This window comes from Schistocerca serialis, chromosome 6, assembly GCF_023864345.2.
Source record: "Schistocerca serialis cubense isolate TAMUIC-IGC-003099 chromosome 6, iqSchSeri2.2, whole genome shotgun sequence".
NCBI classification, from domain to species: Eukaryota; Metazoa; Arthropoda; class Insecta; order Orthoptera; family Acrididae; genus Schistocerca; species Schistocerca serialis.
The window spans coordinates 579407574-579427065 of NC_064643.1; the positions used below are offsets into that span (position 1 = coordinate 579407574).

At 43.3% G+C, this 19492-nt stretch overlaps 1 protein-coding gene across 1 annotated transcript in view; it reads left to right on the forward strand.

Moving 5' to 3' along the window:
* The first annotated feature begins 17674 nt into the window (after window positions 1-17674).
* Window positions 17675-19492, forward strand: part of LOC126484995 (LIM/homeobox protein Lhx3) — a 211324-nt gene continuing 209506 nt past the window's right edge. Inside the window, exon 1 of the mRNA XM_050108601.1 lies at window positions 17675-17960. Within this exon, the coding sequence (XP_049964558.1) occupies window positions 17675-17960 (286 nt within the window). The remainder of the gene's footprint in view (window positions 17961-19492) is intronic.

Below are 19492 nucleotides of genomic sequence, written 5' to 3' on the forward strand. Positions count from 1 at the left end.
AATAATCAGTGCCCTGAGCTACAAATTATTTCCTTTCTTGCTTCGCAGTTTTTACGCTGCTTAATAATTTCAGAAATTCCACATTTTATTTTAGTATCGTCGCTATTACTCATCATAACAAAAGCACGCCAACAGCTCCTCGTCTTGTGATTAGTTCTGCTGACCCTCAGTCACGTGGTTCTGTGTTCGATTCCCGGCCGAATCGGATTTTCTCGGCTCAGGACTGGGTGTGTTTTGTCCTCGACATCGTTTCACCGGCCGACGCAGAAGTCGCCGAACAGGCATCAGATAAGGAGAATTGCACCAAGTGGTCGAATATCCTGAACGGGGCCTCGCAGCAATTAAGTCATATGCACCTTTCCTTACTGATATGCGAGCACCAGTCCACACTTCTAATGTAATATTATTAAATGCGAAAGTAACTTTGTAAGTTGCGTTTTCATGATTAAACTTCTGCACCAGTTTCTATTAAATTTGCTATGAAGTTTATTTGAAACCTGAGGAATAACGTATGCTACTGTAGAAGACAAAAAAACTACCCTATAAGGAGAAATATGGAACGGAAGATCATAAAGCAAGTTAAAAAGTCTTACATTTGTTGCATGATGCAGGCGTTGTATTTATAGACTCACGTCCCTCTGCACACACCGGTCAGCAGTGACGTTGCACATAACGTGTCGTCCTATGTGGTGGCCGTTGGGGAATGGTGCATATCACGAGCTACGCTTACGTGAACAGGCAGACGTGTAGGCGGCTGACGTCATCCTACGTACAACAGCTTACCTACTCACGATCACACGTTATAACAAAACTACTGATAGACAAGTGCAGCTGCGGGAAGCAGCCAGTATTCTACATAACTAGAGAGCTTCACAAGCAGCGGAACAATCAAGACTCACATCCAGAACTTCTTAAAGTGTGCTCTGTTATATGGTACACGGCACACCTAGGCCAAGTGATACGAGCCGTATAATGAGCATGACGTTGTCTGAAGAGGTTTCGAATTGCAGCCGATCGTGATAAACTTCACTGCACGATATAACCTCTGAAGAAAGGGCTGCACTACGAAATCTCAGAGAGGATGCGGACATAGTGGTGCCTAAGGCTGATAAAGGCAACTCACCTGTTATGTTACCTCGTAGTTTGTATTTGGAGATGATGTATGGCCTCCTTAGTGATACAATGTACAGGAAGACTAATCACAGCCCTACAGCACGTGTGGAACGGAAGACGTGAATATTCCTAAATTTTTCCTCGTCGCCTCCAGAGACCACAAGCGCCTGAGACCACATGGAAGCGTACCATGAAGACTGTATGGTCTTCCTAAGATGCACAAAGGTGGTCTTGCTTTACGGCCTATAGTGAGTAATATTAACGCCCCTGCATCCCATTTAGCCAAACATCCCGCTTCCTTGCTGAGACTGTTGGTTAGCAAATGTCTGCATCATATAAGATACCTAGCCGATTATATCAACAGACTGGGGGCTCTCCGCCTAAGTAATTCGTATCTTTTAGTGAATTTTGACGTGTTATCTCCTTTTACAAAGCTACCTCTTGCTGATTCCTTGGCACTAATTGGTAAACGTTTCAGGTGGGTGTCACTGCTTTGTCTAAGCACGCCTCTACTCAGCCTGTTTTATGTTTAACCAACAATATTTTGAACAGACTGACAGCATTGCCATAGACAGCCCCTTGTCTCCCCTGGTGGCTAACTTTTTTATGGACGATATTGAGGAAAGAGCACTTGACTCAGCGATTCTTAAACCAACAGTGTTGCCCCACGGAGAAGATAAGTTAATGGAGTTCTTACATCATCTTAGTTCCTTATGAGAACATTTGATTTACTATGGAAGTAAAGAAAGATGACTGTCTCCCATTCCTGGATGTTTTGGTTAGACGGAAGAGTGACGGCTCTCCGGGACATTCTGTTTATCGTAAGCCCAAAAATGGCTGTGAGCACTATGGGATTCAACTTCTGAGGTCATCAGTCCCCGCGAACGTAGAACTACTTAAACCTAACTAACCTAAGGACATTACACACATCCATGCTCGAGGCAGGATTCGAACCTGCGACCGTAGCGGTCGCGTGGTTCCAGACTGTAGCGCCTAGAACCGCTCGGTCACCCCGGACGGCTCGTAAGCCCACTCACTGTGATTTGTGCATACACTCGTCAAGTTGCCGTCACCCATCTCAAACATGAGTGTGCTTAAAACCCTTCTACAGAGAGCCCATGCAGTGTCGGATGCAGATAGTTTGTCTGAAGAGCTTGCACATTTAAAAACAGTGTTCAGAGGCTGTGGATACTCCAGCCGGAAAATTAACAGAGCATTTTCAGCTAAAATCAAGAAACAGGAAGTGCATAAAGAGGAGAACGCGCCAGCAAAGTCCCTAGCTTTTCTTCCCTTCGTTGCAAATATTTCCCCCAAAATAGCAAGAATCCTTAGGGATTTTCAGGTGAAAGTGATTTTCTGTTTACCATCTAAGATTTTAGTGCAAAATGGCTCTGAGCACTATGGGACTCAACTTCTGAGGTCATCAGCCCCTAGAACTTAGAACTACTTATACCTAACTAACCTAAGGACATCACACACATCCATGCCCTAGGCAGGATTCGAACCTGTGACCGTAGCGGTCTCACGGTTCCAGACTGTAGCGCCTAGAACCGCACGGCCACTCCGGCCGGCTAAGATTTTGGACCTGCTGGTATCAGTGAAGGATAAATTGTTATTGCGGAAGGCGGGAATTTACAAAATACCTTGTCAGTGTGGTATGCCCTACATAGGACAAAGAACACACACATCGTAAAAACGCTGCGCAGAACATAAACGTTGCACTCACCTTTTGCAGCCCACAAAGTCTGCAATTGCGGAACATTCTATCTCCAACGGACAGTCGATGGAGCTTTACAAAGCATTAATTTTTGCCTCAGTAAAATGTTTTTGGGACACCATTGTCAAAGAATCCGCTGAAACATGCATGCATCATGAAAAATCTAATGAACTGTGACAGCGGCTACCAGCTGGATAACGCGTGGAATCCCGTTATTTCCGAGATGGCTGTGGCTAGCGGCAACGCCGAAGAAGCTGCTCTTCGGAGTTCCGCCGGCGAGGACGCTGGCACCGGGCACTGTGGTCGACCTGTCACCGTGACTCTGATGCATGAGCGGCAATACTATGAGCGAGCTATATAGTGAGAAGTGGAGAACGTCTTCGTCAGTCTTCTACATCTACATCTACATCTACATGGTTACTCTGCAAATCACATTTAAGTGCCTGGCAAAGGGTTCATCGAACCACCTTCAAAATTCTCTATTATTCCAATCTCGTATAGCGCGCGGAAAGAATGAACACCTATATCTTTCCGTACGAGCTCTGATTTCCCTTATTTTATCGTGGTGATCGTTCCGCCCTATGTAGGTCGGTGTCAACATAATATTTTCGCATTCGGAGGCTTCTTCGATGGATCACCTGAAGACGAGTGGCAGGTGGGCAGTCGAAATATCGTGGAGTGAAGTTTACGACGACCGGCTGCAAATTCCGAAATCTTTTCGAACATTTAATTCACCGGAAAATTTTTAAATTTCACATCGCGCGCGACGTTAGTAGACCGACAAGAGAACTTCATCAACCGACCTCGTACAGATATCAATCCAGCAATAGATCTCACGCGAAAATTCGGGCCATTGTGCAGGTACTTCGATGGCATGGCCCTTTCTCAACTTACAGATTTTAAACATTCGCGCGCTCGGGTTACTTGTCAGACGCACCGGTTCACGGCGGCCTAACGCGAAGTACTGTACGCGGAGTTTAATAAGAGGTTTGTTTCGTGATGTCGGTGAACCCACAAGCTGTCGTGCAACACCTCTGGAAGTGGTATAAAATGATGGAGATAAACTGCAGTGATTAAATGTCAAAGAACTATGACTCTTGAAAGTTGTGACTGTTAAGCATCAATATTTATGGTTATTGGACGTACTTCTATGCACGGAGACGAAAGCACATGACGCACTGCTTGGGTGAAGACGTGCTAGATATAGAAGAAAATAGTGGGTTGACGTTCAGTGCATGTGTACAAAAGGATAATGACAACGACAACAAAGCTGGCATCTCATCACCGTCACATTGCCAAAATACTTTCTTTGCTTCGACGGGGCTGGAGCTGCACGAGGACGATGTAAAATCGTCGAATCCCAATTTTCCCGTGCCCGTAACAAAGGAATGCATGCAACGGGCCGATGCCTTTTGGAAAGAAAGAGAATGTATCTTTCAAGACCGTCAAGAAGATCTTTAAATTATTAAAACAGAAGAGGAATCTGTATCGCCAGAAGCTTGCAAAAGTAAATATAATCTATTTCGATAAATTCAACAAACCATACAGTGATAAGTTCACGATCCGCGGCGTTAACTTAAAGCAGTGGGTCGTTCAAAGCCGCAATGGAGGTAAGCTTAAATAATTTCAAGGCATTTTCTGGGTGGGTTTACGCCTTCAAGGATATATATGGTACTGTGTCACGAAAGATAACGCATGTTACAACAACAAAAAAGCTATATATCTAAACAGCCATAATTACTGCCTGTGAATAATCATCAGAGCTGTTATGGAAGCGGTCGGTAAACAGAATGTTTGCAATGTGGATGAGAGTGGGTTTAATTCAGAAATGACGTCATGTCGAGCTCTTGCGGAAAAAGAAGCAAAAGATGTTGTCAGAGTAGTGCAGTCCGTTTGTAACACGACTCATAGCTACACAATTATGTAAACGATATCTGCAGATAGACACTTGCTGTCACTTCTGTTTATTGTTTAAAAAGAGCCAATCGGATCGTTTGAGATGCGTGCCAAACAAAATTTGTTTCACACGGATAATATTGTAGTTCCCAGAATGAGATTTTCACTCTGCAGCGGATTGTGCGCTGATATGAAACTTCCTGGCAGATTAAAACTGTGTGCCGGACCGAGACTCGAACTCGGGACCTTTGCCTTTCGCGGGAAAGTGCTCTACCAACTGAGCTACCCAAGCACGACTCACGCCCCGTCCTCACAGCTTTACTTCTGCCAGTACCGCGTCTCCTACCTTCCAAACTTAACAGAAGCTCTCCTGCGAACCTTGCAGAAGTAGCACTCCTGAAAGAAAGGATATTGCGGAGACATGGCTTAGCCACAGCCTTGGGGATGTTTCCAGAATGAGATTTTCACTCTGCAGCGGAGTGCGCGCTGATATGAAACTTCCTGGCAGATTAAAACTGTGTGCCGGACCGAGACTCGAACTCGGGACCTTTGCCTTTCTCGGGCAAGTGCTCTACCAACTGAGATACCCAAGCACGACTCACGCCCCGAGTTCGAGTCTCGGTCCAGCATACAGTTTTAATCTGCCAGGAAGTTTCAATACTGTAGTTGTCGCCTCATCTTATGGGAAAGTCAACAAAGAACACTTACAGAAGTGACGAGAAGAGGTGTTTCATAAAGTCATCCGAGATGATAATACATCAGCTTTAACAGTATTTTCTGGTCACAAAAGTTTGTCAGTGCATGAAGGACACGCAGTAGAAGACACTGCCGTTTCCGTTTTGACAATACCACCAGACAGCACAAGATACTGCCAACCGCTAGACGTATTTGACTTCCGTGTCTTCAAGAGGTTTTTCCGGAGGTTTACCAATTCGGTACGACTTCTGGGTGTCGATGTAGACTTCGGTCAGCGGAACACCATCCTACAATTGCAGTCGCTTCTTCACAGGCAGTTAACAGCAGTGTTCGATCAGTCTTCCAGTACGCGAGGTATCGAAGCTGTTATACCAGTGACCGGCCAGAATACTGTAACATCCAGTGAAATGCTCTCCTCGATTATGAACGAACCTGGGATGTATACAAGCTGCTCAGAAACAGTTTGAGAAGCTTATAAGGGTGTTACATTGGAGGCTGTGCTGAGAAGTAACTGTTAAGAAAACAGTTCATTACGTCACTCTTGCTTCCGAGTTATTTGAGGTCAACCAATCAGAGCATCGCGTGCGCAAATTCAAGCAAACTGCCAGACACAGTGTCGCCAAACTTGTTTTCAGTTTTGTTACCTCAAAACGAAGAAACCAGCTTTTGCTCAATACCTTAAATTTCTCACTTACGAAAAATGTACATTTTAATTGGTAATTAGCATTTGAAGAAGCAGTAACTCAGGGACAAACAGATGTCTCTACATCACCGCATTTTGCACGTGCAGTTTCCTGAATTTGCGTGCGCAACGCCCTGATTGGCCAACTTCAAGGCTAAATAACTCGGAAATTAGGCAGTGCATAGAATTTTTTTCTTAACAGTTATTTCTCAGCACAACAGCCTCTGCAGTATCCTTAGAAGTTTTTGAAGTCGTTTCTGACCACCATGTATATTTCACAGTATTTTGGAGAAGCATGCCCTAGATTCAGAAAAATATATTTGTCCACCTATTATTATTGTATGTAGTACTGCCATCCACAATTATTTAATGTTCCATTAAAAAAAGCTACAGTCTTCTAAGGCATACACTTCCTATACTGATTTTGAAATGTAATTTGTTTACAATGAGTCATTCTGTACAGCAATGGAATCAGATATGTGCAGTAAAGCCATGTGTGGTACTCCTTCCAGAAATTAACGATATTGCGTTAGAACTGCAGTCTTCTATGGCATCTACACTCCTCCTGATTTTGAAATGCAGTTCCCAGGGTAATGGAGATGGGCACATAACTTAGATTTCCACATACTTTACATTCAACTATTTAGAAACTACTGGTCGATAGGACATAAATTATAACGTTTCCTTGGGCTTGTTACATAAATGTTTTATATTCGAAAGGAACTCACCCTCAACCAGTTCCACTCTGTAGCAAGAATGTATTTGTTGCACTATCCTGATTGTTGAACAGTAAAACCATAAGACAGAAGATAGGATGGCTAGCTACTAAACAGTGTTGCCAGCACACTCTCACGATTCAGCAGCGATAACTCTGACCAGCAGAATAGCGATATGATATGGAACGAAATCATGCGGACCACATCTTTGACTATCTCCCCAATTTGTGATCGCTCTTATCGAAAACTGGCCAATTTCCTTTAGAAATCACTCAATTTCATATGTGTATAAAGCACTGAATTTCCCATCACTGATACTGCTGGAGGGATAAAAAAAGTTGAAATTATCCTCAATGGTTTCAAATTAGGAAACAGCAGGCAATAATATTTGTTGTAATCGAAGTCAAGTAAAAAAAAAAAATATGCTAGTGATGTTATGAACCGAGCACTTTCCTCCTCTATCAGGGAACTTCTTGTGATTTTATCAACATTCGTGACAATTTGTAATCCATGCGAATCGCTTTTCATTTTATGGAATCATTCCACTTTAGATTATCCAAATATTTTACAATTCCAAATACATATGATTCACAGGGTGCATGTAGTTGGAGTGAGTACCTCAGCATTCAGAATCCAAATAAAGAGTAGCTTACAAATCAACCCCCACTAATCTATCGTCAATAACAAAAGAATTCGAAGTAAGAAGACTTATAAGGAGAGGTCCCCAGCGGTGCGATCGACTTCTTGAAGCTATCTACACAGTGATGTAGGCAGAGATCCCAGGTATCACACACTGCAGCCATTCACAGTAGTGGGCCCTCGTTTGTGAATAATTGACGAAAATAAAAATTCGGAATATTGTGTAACACTCAACAGCTTTAAAAAAAGTTACAGTGTATAGTCTGATTGCGTAATGCAACTCACAGGATAACAGGAGGTTTCCGGTTCGAATCTCGTCAGGTGCACGATTTTATTTTTATTTTAAAATCTTTATCGAAATTACTTCGATCATTATTTTTATTCAGTTAATTGGCTTAAATGCAATTTTTAATTTCTATTCCTTTGTCACATCATGTTAATCACCGAATGAACTTTTCATTTGTTACATTTCTTCTTTATTTCATTATTTTTCCAATCGAAATTTTTGTGAATACGAATGTAATTATATTTATCTATTATAATATTCAATTATTTGAAAATTTCGATCTATCAGTTAAAAAACAAAAGACGAAATAATCTATTTATATCTGTGCAATGGTGTTGAAAACGTATTTTTGTTACCAGATGTGCAGTTTTTTTATTGCATGGTAATCGTCATACAAACATTTAAAATATAACCTAAATACCTATTGCACTAAGGGCAAAATAACGCAGATGAAAATTAAATGAAAGACTGGTTTATAAGTTAAACAAAATTCAAGCAAAATGAGAAATAGATTGAAAATGAATTGAACGAAAAACAAGGTGATAAAACAAATGAAATTAAATCGAAATTAATGCATAAAATTATTTAAAAACATGAGAACAACGATTTCAGGCGGAGGAAGAATGGTAGGAAGAAAAATGAGAGCAAATGAAGAAATTGACTATATTTATGTGATGAAGGAATGGAATTAAAAAATTACATTTAAACCAGTTAGCTGAATAAAACTAATGATCGAAGTAATTTCGATAACGACGGAAAAATAAAAAATTATTGTGTACCTGATGACATTCGAACCAACAACCTCCTGTATATGTAACTGTTATCCGGTCCATTACACCACGCAACTAGACTATGCAATGCAATTTTTTTAAATGCTATTGAGTGTATCACACAAAATTCCGAATTTTTCTTACGTTAATTAATCCCAAACGAGGGCCAATCAAGGTGAATTTCTGCAGTGTGTGATACCTGGGCTCTTAACTTCATGCTGGCGCAGTATGGCTCACGTGTAGTGGAACATGGAGCATTCGTATTGACACCAAGCGTCCCTGCAGTGAGTTACAAACACCCATGGATCATCTGTCGTAAATCTTGTCAAGACTTTGCAATTCGTTGTCCCACTTATTCAACCGTGTCAATCGGAAATTCTAGAGGTCATCTGATCTTGAAAGTCAAGGTACACGTCCTGCTCGACCTATCCAATTTGGACCATACATATGATGTCTTGCATCAGAAGCAAGAGTGTAGAAAATTCCCCAGTCATGGCCCATAGGTGAAATTTGAGCCGAATAGGTAAGGACTTAGTCTATTAGTTTCCACTTCAAGTTCATCTGCTCTAACTAGGGCAACATTTCACACTGAAGTCAGTAGCATTATGGTAGCCACACACTAGCACTTATTTCGCAAATGGTTCGTTTGTTGACGCATATTTACTGTAATGTTTTTGCTTCGACTATACGCTACACTTTCACTCGTGTTAGTTTTCTCTGTGAACTATGACGCACGCTGTATATACTCGTAGAAGAGCTGAACTATTGATCACCTTAGAAAATTGGATGCTGGCCTATAGCCTGTTGCCACATGTCACATTTAATGTTACTAACAGGGTATTGTATTACCCTAAGAACTCTACAGGCGAAGTTGGAAGAAAACTGTTTCATCACTGATAGTGATTATGTGTTAAAAAGGGAAACTAATACAAACATTATTAAACACTATACACAAGTAAAAGAAGAAAGTTTCTGGCAGAAGAGTTAATAAGGCTTGCAGACATCCTGTTCTAAACACTGTAACGTGATTGCTACTAACAAAAGAAGTGTGTGATCTCTAACGCTCCGAACTGCATGAAAATGTGTTTAGAATATAAATCTATCATCCCAAAAACGGTCTCATGAGCCCTTCGCATGCAGAACTGCGAGCCTTACCACCAGAGCCATTTCAATAATTACCTGTTCAAGATCTAAGTGAGGAACTTCGGTAAAGCAAAGAAAATAAAGTCGTTATAAGAGGACCGAAAATACAAATATTTCAATGCCGTGATGTATTAAAACAATTACGCTATCTGAAGAAGAAACGTTTTCTACTGATTTGATCTTGTTGCAAGCTAGTCAGTCTTCGAAGTGCAGGTGTGGTGTTTCAGTGAGATGATCAAAGCAAAGTGCAACAGAACAGTGTCCACAACTGACTAAAACCACTTTTTCACATTCAAGATCACTTCTGCAATCAGGTAGTCTTATATAAAACACAATACTAACTTCATTTTCGACGATAATATTGACATCTCAGTATTATAATCTGCCTTTTGTCAAGATTCGAAGCATGATACTACGTAACTGTAGGCACGGAATTGTTCAATATTGAGGAAATTGGAGTTTTATATTATTATTTCGTATGCCTCAGTTGTATTTATATACAATTTTTGGTGCAATGGTTACCGGTTCCGGGTTGACATGCCCATTCTCAAACCACACACATTGTTATTAACTGCAACTAGTCACACAATACGGTGTCAGCGACAATCGGATTCGAACACTGCAAGGAATTCTGCTGTCAGTAAATACAGATAATTTTCAACCAGTTTTCGAGCCACCAATGCGAATTGCAACCATTTAATACTTGAAGTAGGGCAAAAGGACCGTAAGTCACAGAGGCACATGAAACTGCACGTTTTCATGGGCCAAACGACTTAGAAATTGAACAGGACGAGAAGCTGACTGGAGCCTTTCTGTATGGTACGACGAGTCACGATTTCGCACGATTATGCATGGTCTCAGGTGCAGCGACGACCTAATGAGGCGTTTAGCCCGCAATGTGTAGGGGGTGGGGTTTAGGTCAGAATGGTTCTGTGATATTTTGGCGATGTTTTTCGTACCATCAATTAGGCCCATTCCACGTTCTCGGTGAGCAGGTGTTGGCTTTCCTTCCATATCTTCATAATGAGTGTACTGTGGAGACTCCGTCTTCCAGGAGGACAACAGCTGGACTCACAGGGCTGCTGCGATGCTGGAATAAAAGAAATATTTTTGTAAACGAATGAAAGTTGCTACCCTTCCCGAAATATTTTTTCGCAAAGCGCTTTATTGTATACAAGCGAGTGAAAACTGCAGATTTTGTATTCTCATGTTTTTTGGCAACGAAATTGTTCTCAAAAGATTGCTTCCGATATCTCGAAGTTAAGTAAGTCATTGACTGTTTTTCGAAGAACGTGCAGTGAGTTATGAGCATGAATTGCGGCTGCTAATCTGAATAAAACAGAAACTGGCATTCTGAAATAGTAGTCATTGTTTCCGAAATGCGTTGCCTAACCATCTGAAGCAGCGTTCTGAAATATTCTGTAGAGACCCGCTCGGAATTTCTGAGATTCATTCCATCCTACATATTTAAGGTCTCAAGTAGATGGTGCCCATCGTCGTTGCTTGCCCTCCAGCGCACTTTCGAGGTGTGCTGTTGTTCGTAGGCACAGCACGTTGTGCTTCCCACACAGTTAGGGTGTTGGTGGGTGTTGAACATGGCAGTAGTCTTGGAGTTTGGGCATTGTGTATATCAGTATTCGTCAAACTGCGGGCCGCGTGCGACCTGCGATTCTAGGCCGTGTTTTATAATAATATGCATTTACCAACTAACAGCCGAATCCAAAACAGGCAACTAACGTGAAGAGCATCTTAAGATTTTAGTTTTCCCGTTTAGCAGCAAAGAAAAATACAGAAACATGGATGTTTTTAAGATGGGCTTAATTTTATCAGACGTTATAAACGCGACCTTGAGCTAAGCAAAGCTATCAGCTTACCTCAGAGGCAGAACGGCAAGTAGTGTGGCCATTATGGGGTCCGATGATGTGAGAGGGGGGGGGGGGGGGAATGTTTTTTTGGTTTGTCTTCCACTGCTGAGACCTCAAGGGCATGTGTGTCTCGTACCGATCAGCTATTATGATATAAATTTCAAACGAAGGTAACATGGATTAGTGAATGCGCATTGCAGAGACAGTCACCTACAAATGTAGTGAGGGATACGAAATTGAATTAAGGCTGTTGTACTGAAACGGAATGAGTAGAAGAAAAACGACATTCAAAACATTAGTAAGGATTAGTGATGGTGTTTCATAATACATTTAAATGTAAGTATATTGGTGTTATTGATTAATTGACTAATTGACTATCGCCTCGCACAGGCAACGCGTCGTCGAGCAACTAGCGGTGTCGGAGCTTTGGGTTGGTGGGGTGTTCCTGGTGGTGCTGGCATGAGCCGTTAGTGCCCTGCGCGGGGCGGGGCGGGCTTTGAATTTACTAACTTACAATGAACTATCAAAATGAATACAAATACACATGTGTCAGTACTCCTTCGTTCTTGAAGAAGTTCGCAAATTCACAAATGTTTATGAGCACGTGAAAGTGACATTCGTTTAACAGTCTTAAGTTTAATTTCAAAATGCACAAATAAATAATTTGTGATAACGGTAACTTGCATCCACACTGACCGCGCCGCCTTTTGTCGGTACGTCAAAGCAAGATGAGCGGCCGCGAGCACTCAGTTTGCCGTAGCTGAATCGCACCATGCAGAACTGTCTGTGCCTCCAAGTTCTGCCATTCACCGTTAAATGGCAATGGTATCGTTTTCTCAGCGGCTGCGGGTTTCATTCATCACAGTTCAGTCAGTTTCCACGAAATCTATACCGCTATGTATAGACAAGTCGTAATTTAAAGTTGCCACCACAAAACTCGAAAAGTTCTTAAACGATTTACTTCAGGTTTTTGTATGAGACCCTAATAAGCTTTCAGGCGGACATACGTTACACATTTTTTTAATGTATACGATAAATAAATATATATAGACTATCTAAAGGGGAGACATTTTTAGCAAAAATCTTGGAGTGTTCTAGACCGATTTACTTTAGATTTTTACATTATGTTCTATACACACTGATCAGCCAGAACATTATGACCACCGACCTACTATCGATATAAAGACGTCGAGGAGATAACGGCGTCGCCTGCAGAGGAATGACTGCTACTCAGACACACGCGCGGTGCCTGTGTACAATGGGGAAGGTGTGCGGTCTGTCTGAGTCAGACCGAGAGCAGACTGTGATGGCCCGAAGGCCAACCGCACCAATTGTCAGGTGTTCGAGGAGTGCTATGGAGAATTTCTTCAACACATGGCGAAACCTAGGTGAAACTACGTCCAGACATCGAGGGATTGGACGGCCACCCCTCGTTACAGATGTCCGAAGTCGTAGGCTGGTCAGACTGGTAAAACAGGACAGGCAGCGAGTTGTGCCGGAACTAACATCAGACTTTTAATGCCGGGCATAATACAAGTGTGTCTAAACACAACAGTGCACCGAACACTCCAAACGATGGGCCTCCGCAGCCGACGACCCATGCATGCGCCAATGTTAACACCACGACGTCGACAACTATGACTGAAATAGGCACGTGACCATCAGCACTGGACGTTGACGCAGTGGCACAGATTTGCATGGTCTGATAATTCCGATACCTTCGTCATCATGCCGATGGGAAGGCGCGAATCTGTCGCCTTCCAATGGAGTATCTCGACACATGTACTGTGGGATGGAGACAAGTTTGGGGCGGCTCCGTTACGCTCTGGGGAATATTCACGTGGGCGTTCGTGGCTCCAGTGCAGCTCGTGCAAGGCAAGGACTATCGTAAACTGGTTGCAGACCATCTACACCCCTTCATGACTATCATGTTTCTCGACGACAGTAGCATTTTTCGACAAGATAATGCGCCATGTCACAAGGCCAGGAGCGTGACGGACTCATTCGAGGAACACAGTGGCGACTTCCAATTGATGTGCTGGCCCCACAATTGGACAGATCTGAACCCGATCGAACACACCTGCGATGTGATAGAATGTGGCATCAGAGCTAATCACCACCCCACCCCCCTCTCCCATCCAAATAAAGAATTCACGGGAGTCATGGACTGTGCGGCTGGTCCCGGCGGAGGTTCGAGTCCTCCCTCGGGCATGGGTGTGTGTGTTTGTCCTTAGGATAATTTAGGTTAAGTAGTGTGTAAGCTTAGGGACTGATGACCTTAGCAGTTAAGTCCCATAAGATTTCACACACATTTAAAAAAATTAAATTTACGGGAATTAGGTGACTTGTGTATGCAGATGTGGTACCAACTCCCTCCGGCGATGTACGAAGGCCTCATTGCTTCCATACCATGACGCGTCGCCGCTGTTATCCGTGTCAAAAGTGGACATACCGGCTATTACGTAGGTATCAGACAGAAAATTTGTGACCATAGACGTGACGTAAAGGAAATTTAGTCTATATTTGGGTCACTGTTCAATTCGCGACCATGTCGCAGCTTGTGTTATTAGGTAGGTGGTCGTAATGTGCTGGTTGCTCAGTGTACATATATCTAAAGAGGAAACAGTGAAACTGTCGAAAAATACCGGAGCGAATTACTACAAATGTTTACACTACACTCTTCGGACAGACATAGGCTATATATACACTGAAGCGCCAAAGAAACTGATATAAGCATGCATATTCAAATACAGAGATATGTAAACAGGCAGAACAAGGCGCTGTGGTCGGCAACGCCTGTATAAGACAACAAGTCTCTGGCGCACTTGTTACATCGGTCACTGCTGCTACAATGGCAGGCTATCAAGATTTAACTGAGTTTGAACGTGGTTTTATAGTCCGTGCACAGCATCTCCGAGGTAGCAATGCAGTGGTGATTTTCCCGTACAACCTTTTCACGGTTGCAACTTCAATATCCGGAATCCGGTAAAACATCAAACTTCCGAAATCACCGCGGCCGGAAAAAGATCCTGCAAGATCGGGACAAACGACGACTGAAGAGAATCGTTCAACATGACAGAAGTGCAACCCGTCCGCAGATTTCAGTGCTGGATCATCAACCAGTGTCAGTGTGCGAACCATTCACGAAACGTCATTGATATGGGCAATCGAAGCCGAAGGCCCACTCGTGTGCCCTTAAATGACTGCATGATACAAAGCTTTACGCCCTGTCTGGGCCCGTCAACTCAAACATTGGACTGTTGATGACTGGAAACACGTTGCCTTGTCGGACGGGTTCAAATGGCTCTGAGCACTATGGGACTTAACATCTGAGGTCATCAGTCACCTAGATCTTAGAACTACTTAAACCTAACTAACCTAAGGACATCACACACATCCATGCCCGAGGCAGGATTCGAACCTGCGACCGTAGCGGTCACGCGGTTCCAGACTGAAGCGCCTAGAACCGCTTGGCCACACCGGCCGGCTTGTCGTACGGGTCTCCTTTCAAATTTTATGGAACAGATGGACGGATAAGGTCATGAAGAAAACCTCATGAATGTCAGCAGGGAACTGTTCAAACTGGTGGAGGCTCTGTAAAGGTGTGGAGCGTGTGCAGTTGCAGTGATGTTGGACCTCTGATACACCTATATACGACTCTGACAGGTGACACGTACATAAGCATCCTGTCTGATCATCCGCATCCATTCATGTCAATTGTGAATTCCTACGGACTTGCACAATTCCTGTTGGACAATGCGACACCCCAGGCATCCAGAATTGCTACAGAATGGCTCCCAGAACATTCTTCTGAGTTTAAACATTTCCACTGGTCGCCAAACTCCCCAGACATGAACATTGTTGAGCATAGCTGGGATGCCTTGCAACGTGCTGTTCAGAAGAGGTCCCCTCTTCCTCTTAGGAATTTATGGACAGTCCTGCAGGATTCGCGGTGTCAGTTCCCTCCAGCACTACATCAGAGATTAGTGGAGTCCATGCCACATTGTGTTGCGGCACTTCTGCGTGCTCGCGGAGGCCCTACACGATATTAGGCAGGTGTACCAGCTTCTTTGGTTCTTCAGTGTATATATAACTCGTTATTTAAAGTTGTTACCAAAAGTCTCTCTAAAAGTACTTGAGCAGTTGCTCCAAAATTTTAGACTACACTCTAATGATAGTTCGGACGGATGCAGGCTAAACATTTAATAGATAAACTTTTATGTAATATGCAAAGCGGAAATGTTGTTACCAACAATCGCAGAAAGTTTGTGACCGATTTACTTCCAGCAGTTACGCGATACTCTATTGAACTTTCAGACAGTCCCAGGCTTTATATTATTTTAATATGTAAATATACTTGTAATATATAAAGGGGAAATATTATTACGAAAAATTTCGAGAAGTTCTTGACTTATTTACTTCGAAATTTTACATGATACTCTAACGAACATTCTAACGGACATACGCTATTTTCTTTTTTAAAATACGTAAATGTATACATGACCAATAAAGGAGAAATGTTGTTGAAAAAGTGCACAAGAGTTCTAAACTGATTTACTTTAAACTTTTACACTATACTCTAATAGACCTTCGGACGGACGTGGACTACATATTTTTTAAAGAACAACGTACAGGTTTTCTTTTAAAACCAACTCCGATAAAGAATATCCTGCGCTGTTTTCAGTTGCGAAAACGTGCAGTTTTGCTTCATTTCTCACAGAGAAATGGTTTCTCCCATATATATTCTTTCATCATCATGTATATTTTTAAAAAGACTGTACGCGTGGCCGAGCGGTTCTAGGCGCTTCGGTCCGGAACTGCGTGACTGCTACAGTCGCAGGTTCGAATCCTGCCTCGGACATGGATGTGTGTGATGTCCTTAGGTTAGTTAGGTTTAAGTAGTTCTAAGTTTAGGGGACTGATGACCTGAGATGTTAAGTCCCATAGTGCTCAGAGCCATCTGAATCATTTGAGTGCAATGTCTAATATTGTGTTCTTCCTCGTAGTCGGTTTTCAGAGAAAATACAAAAGCTGTGAATATGGCTTATCTGCTTACGATTAGAATAGTAATAGCAGTAAACGAGGCTCGAGTTCAGAGAGCAGGGAACAGGAGGAGGCCAGAATGGAGGAGGGGAGGAAATGGATAAAGAGACGTGGGAGAAAAGATGGAGAGAAACGGGGGTCTGATACGATCCAGTGAGGGTAGAGTTAGAGGGAGACGGACTAAGAGAGGATGAGAGAAGTTGGACAGAGAGAAGGGAGGGGGGGGGGGAGAAGGTGATTAGAATCTACATCCAATTTCCAAACATATTTAACAATGCGAGGCGTTGCTGGGTCCACTAGTATTTATATATACACGAACCCTCCTCGTGATGGTTCAAATGGCTCTGAGCACTATGGGACTCAACTGCTGTTGTCATAAGTCCCCTAGAACTTAGAACTACTTAAACCTAACTAACCTAAAGACATCACACACATCCATGCCCAAGGCAGGATTCGAACCTGCGACCGTAGCAGTCGCGCGGTTCCAGACTGAAGCGCCTTTAACCGCGCGGCGACTCTGGCCGGCCTCCTCGTGATCAATTATCTATTAATGAAAACCAGATCAAAATCTCTGCAGTAGTTCCTGAGATTAGCCCAATTACACAGACATAAGCGAGCAGGAAACTTCAATTTATAGGTATACAGTTGTACAGAAGTTCACAAATCCCTCTTTATAGGAAATGCTTTTCCTGCTGTAATCTGCATGCTGTTACAAATACTGTGTAAACATAAATGAGTACAGTGCAGCTGTGCAACTGAAATTTTCAGTAAATTATTTTCTCAATTCCGACTCTCAAATAAAAATAATGGAGAAGACGATGAAAAATATAGCAGGATTGTTCAGTGAAAGTTGAGTTTCAATATTTCCACGGTCTAGTCAGCCAACTGGCGGTGCAGTACAAACGTCTCATCTCGACCGTGGATTACAAGGCAGGAAGAAACCTCCAGACCGAAAAAGGCAGACGCCAAGAGTCGTCTTTGCGCCATTTCGCAGGACAAAGCCAGCGGACATGTGCGCTACTAGGACTGGCAAACTACTCGCAGTCGGCGCTGCAGTCGCGAACTGTCATCGCGCACCCCGTGCGTCTTTTGTTCGCCGCCGGCAACAATGAGGGGAGGGTCCCGGTGCGTCCGGACCAATAGGCGGCCCCGGGTGCGTCCGCGTGGTGGGGAGGCCGGCAGGGGCTGCAACTGGCGGCGGTCGGTGGTGGGGGTGATCGGCGCGTGGCGGAGGGTGGCGCCTGCAGTCGGCGCTGAGGCGGGGTGGCGCGCGGAGGCCGGCGAGCAGTGGCGAGACATGATCGTGTACCGCGGGGCGCCCGAGCCGCTGACGCCCCCGCACTCCAGCCCCGAGAGTCTGCCCGTGGACCACCGCTTCCCGCCCTCGCTCCTAGGTGAGTCGCCCGAGGCGAGTACGGCCTATGAGTGCGTCGCGAAAGGGAAAGTGTGCAGCAGCTTGTTCGTCATTACTTGGGCTGTCATCTGCGAAAAATGTGTTTTTTGTCCGTTGCCACACTGACAAGCATTCACAGGCGTACACAGCAAGCAGCATAAGACGTTATGGGGCGACAGTCAGTGTTTTCTCCGCAAAGACCTGCACGTAGACGAACAAAGACTTAGTCTGTTGTTTGATGTTCGTGGCCAGATATCAAAAATAATTTTCTTGTAGGATATGAATAAGCTGTCATCCGCGTTACCGCATTAGGTCAACTCACATTCGCTATTGTGGTGCATGTTTTTCTCTAAACCATTGTGTAAATAAGTTACGCCTCAGATCGCGCGGCTACCTAAGAGTAGTGATGATGTGCATAATGTTATATAAACTTTCATAGTTACGTCAGGCTATTCAGACCCTCTTGTCTAGTATTATTCTGTGTTGTTGCATTTTTTTAAATAGAGAGTGCGTTACAAGACAGGGTGACTTCTGTTGATTACTATACACAGTATCTAATTATTAGTTCTGTGAATACTACACATTGTATGTTTTTTTTTCCTTTTTTAGGATAGGATTTTACTGGTATGTAGACAGTAGGTAGCCGTGCATATGCGCCGACTCGAATGAGAGAGGCAGGGAGAGACAAGGAAAATGGAGGGGGTATGGGGGAGGGGCAGAGAAAGTGGAGGGGAGTAGACAAGTGTACAGAGGGAGGAAGGAGTGGGAACAGGAAGGAAAGGATGGAACAAGAACTGAAGGAAATACGCAGAGAAGTTCCGATGTGGTGTTGATGTGTTTGACAACATCATAAATAATTCTTCATAAACAGATAATGTCTTAAGCGGTTATATGTCTCAAAGTGAAGGAAATTATTCAACACTACTTCCTAATCGCATAACTAATTCCATTTCACATTCGAATATTTGTCCCTCTCCAACTTTGCCTCTCATTCGCCTTGGCTAAGAGGCATTTCCTTTTCTCTCCCACTTATTCAATTATATATGTAGGTGTGTGTGTGTGTAAGTTTGTGTGTGTGTGTGTGTGTGTGCGTGTGTGTGTGTGCGTGTGTGCGTGCGTGTTACGGGGGGGGGGGGGGGGGGCGGGAGGATTTTGCGCTTCATCTACGTCGATACGTCAGAATAAAAATTCTTCTGTAGCAAACACCTAGCTGCTGTCGTACACGGAAATTTTCTCTCTTTTTTTCGGTTTCTTAAATCTTATATGAGCTTAATCTTGGGTAATGCTGATGAGAAGAGAGACAACGTGCTAATTTTTGTGCAGGTCATTCAGAGATTTGCGCATTTGGAAAACGGAAATCACGAGACGTCAGATAAATAACTAGACAATGTTAAATCTATACAATCTCGCTGTGCGATTATCTGATAGTGATCATATGGGCTGTGTGATGTTAAATGTATAATTTAGCAGTATCTAACAATAAAGGAGGTTTGATTATATGGGCGTAGCTGTTCGATTATTAGTTGCCTATCC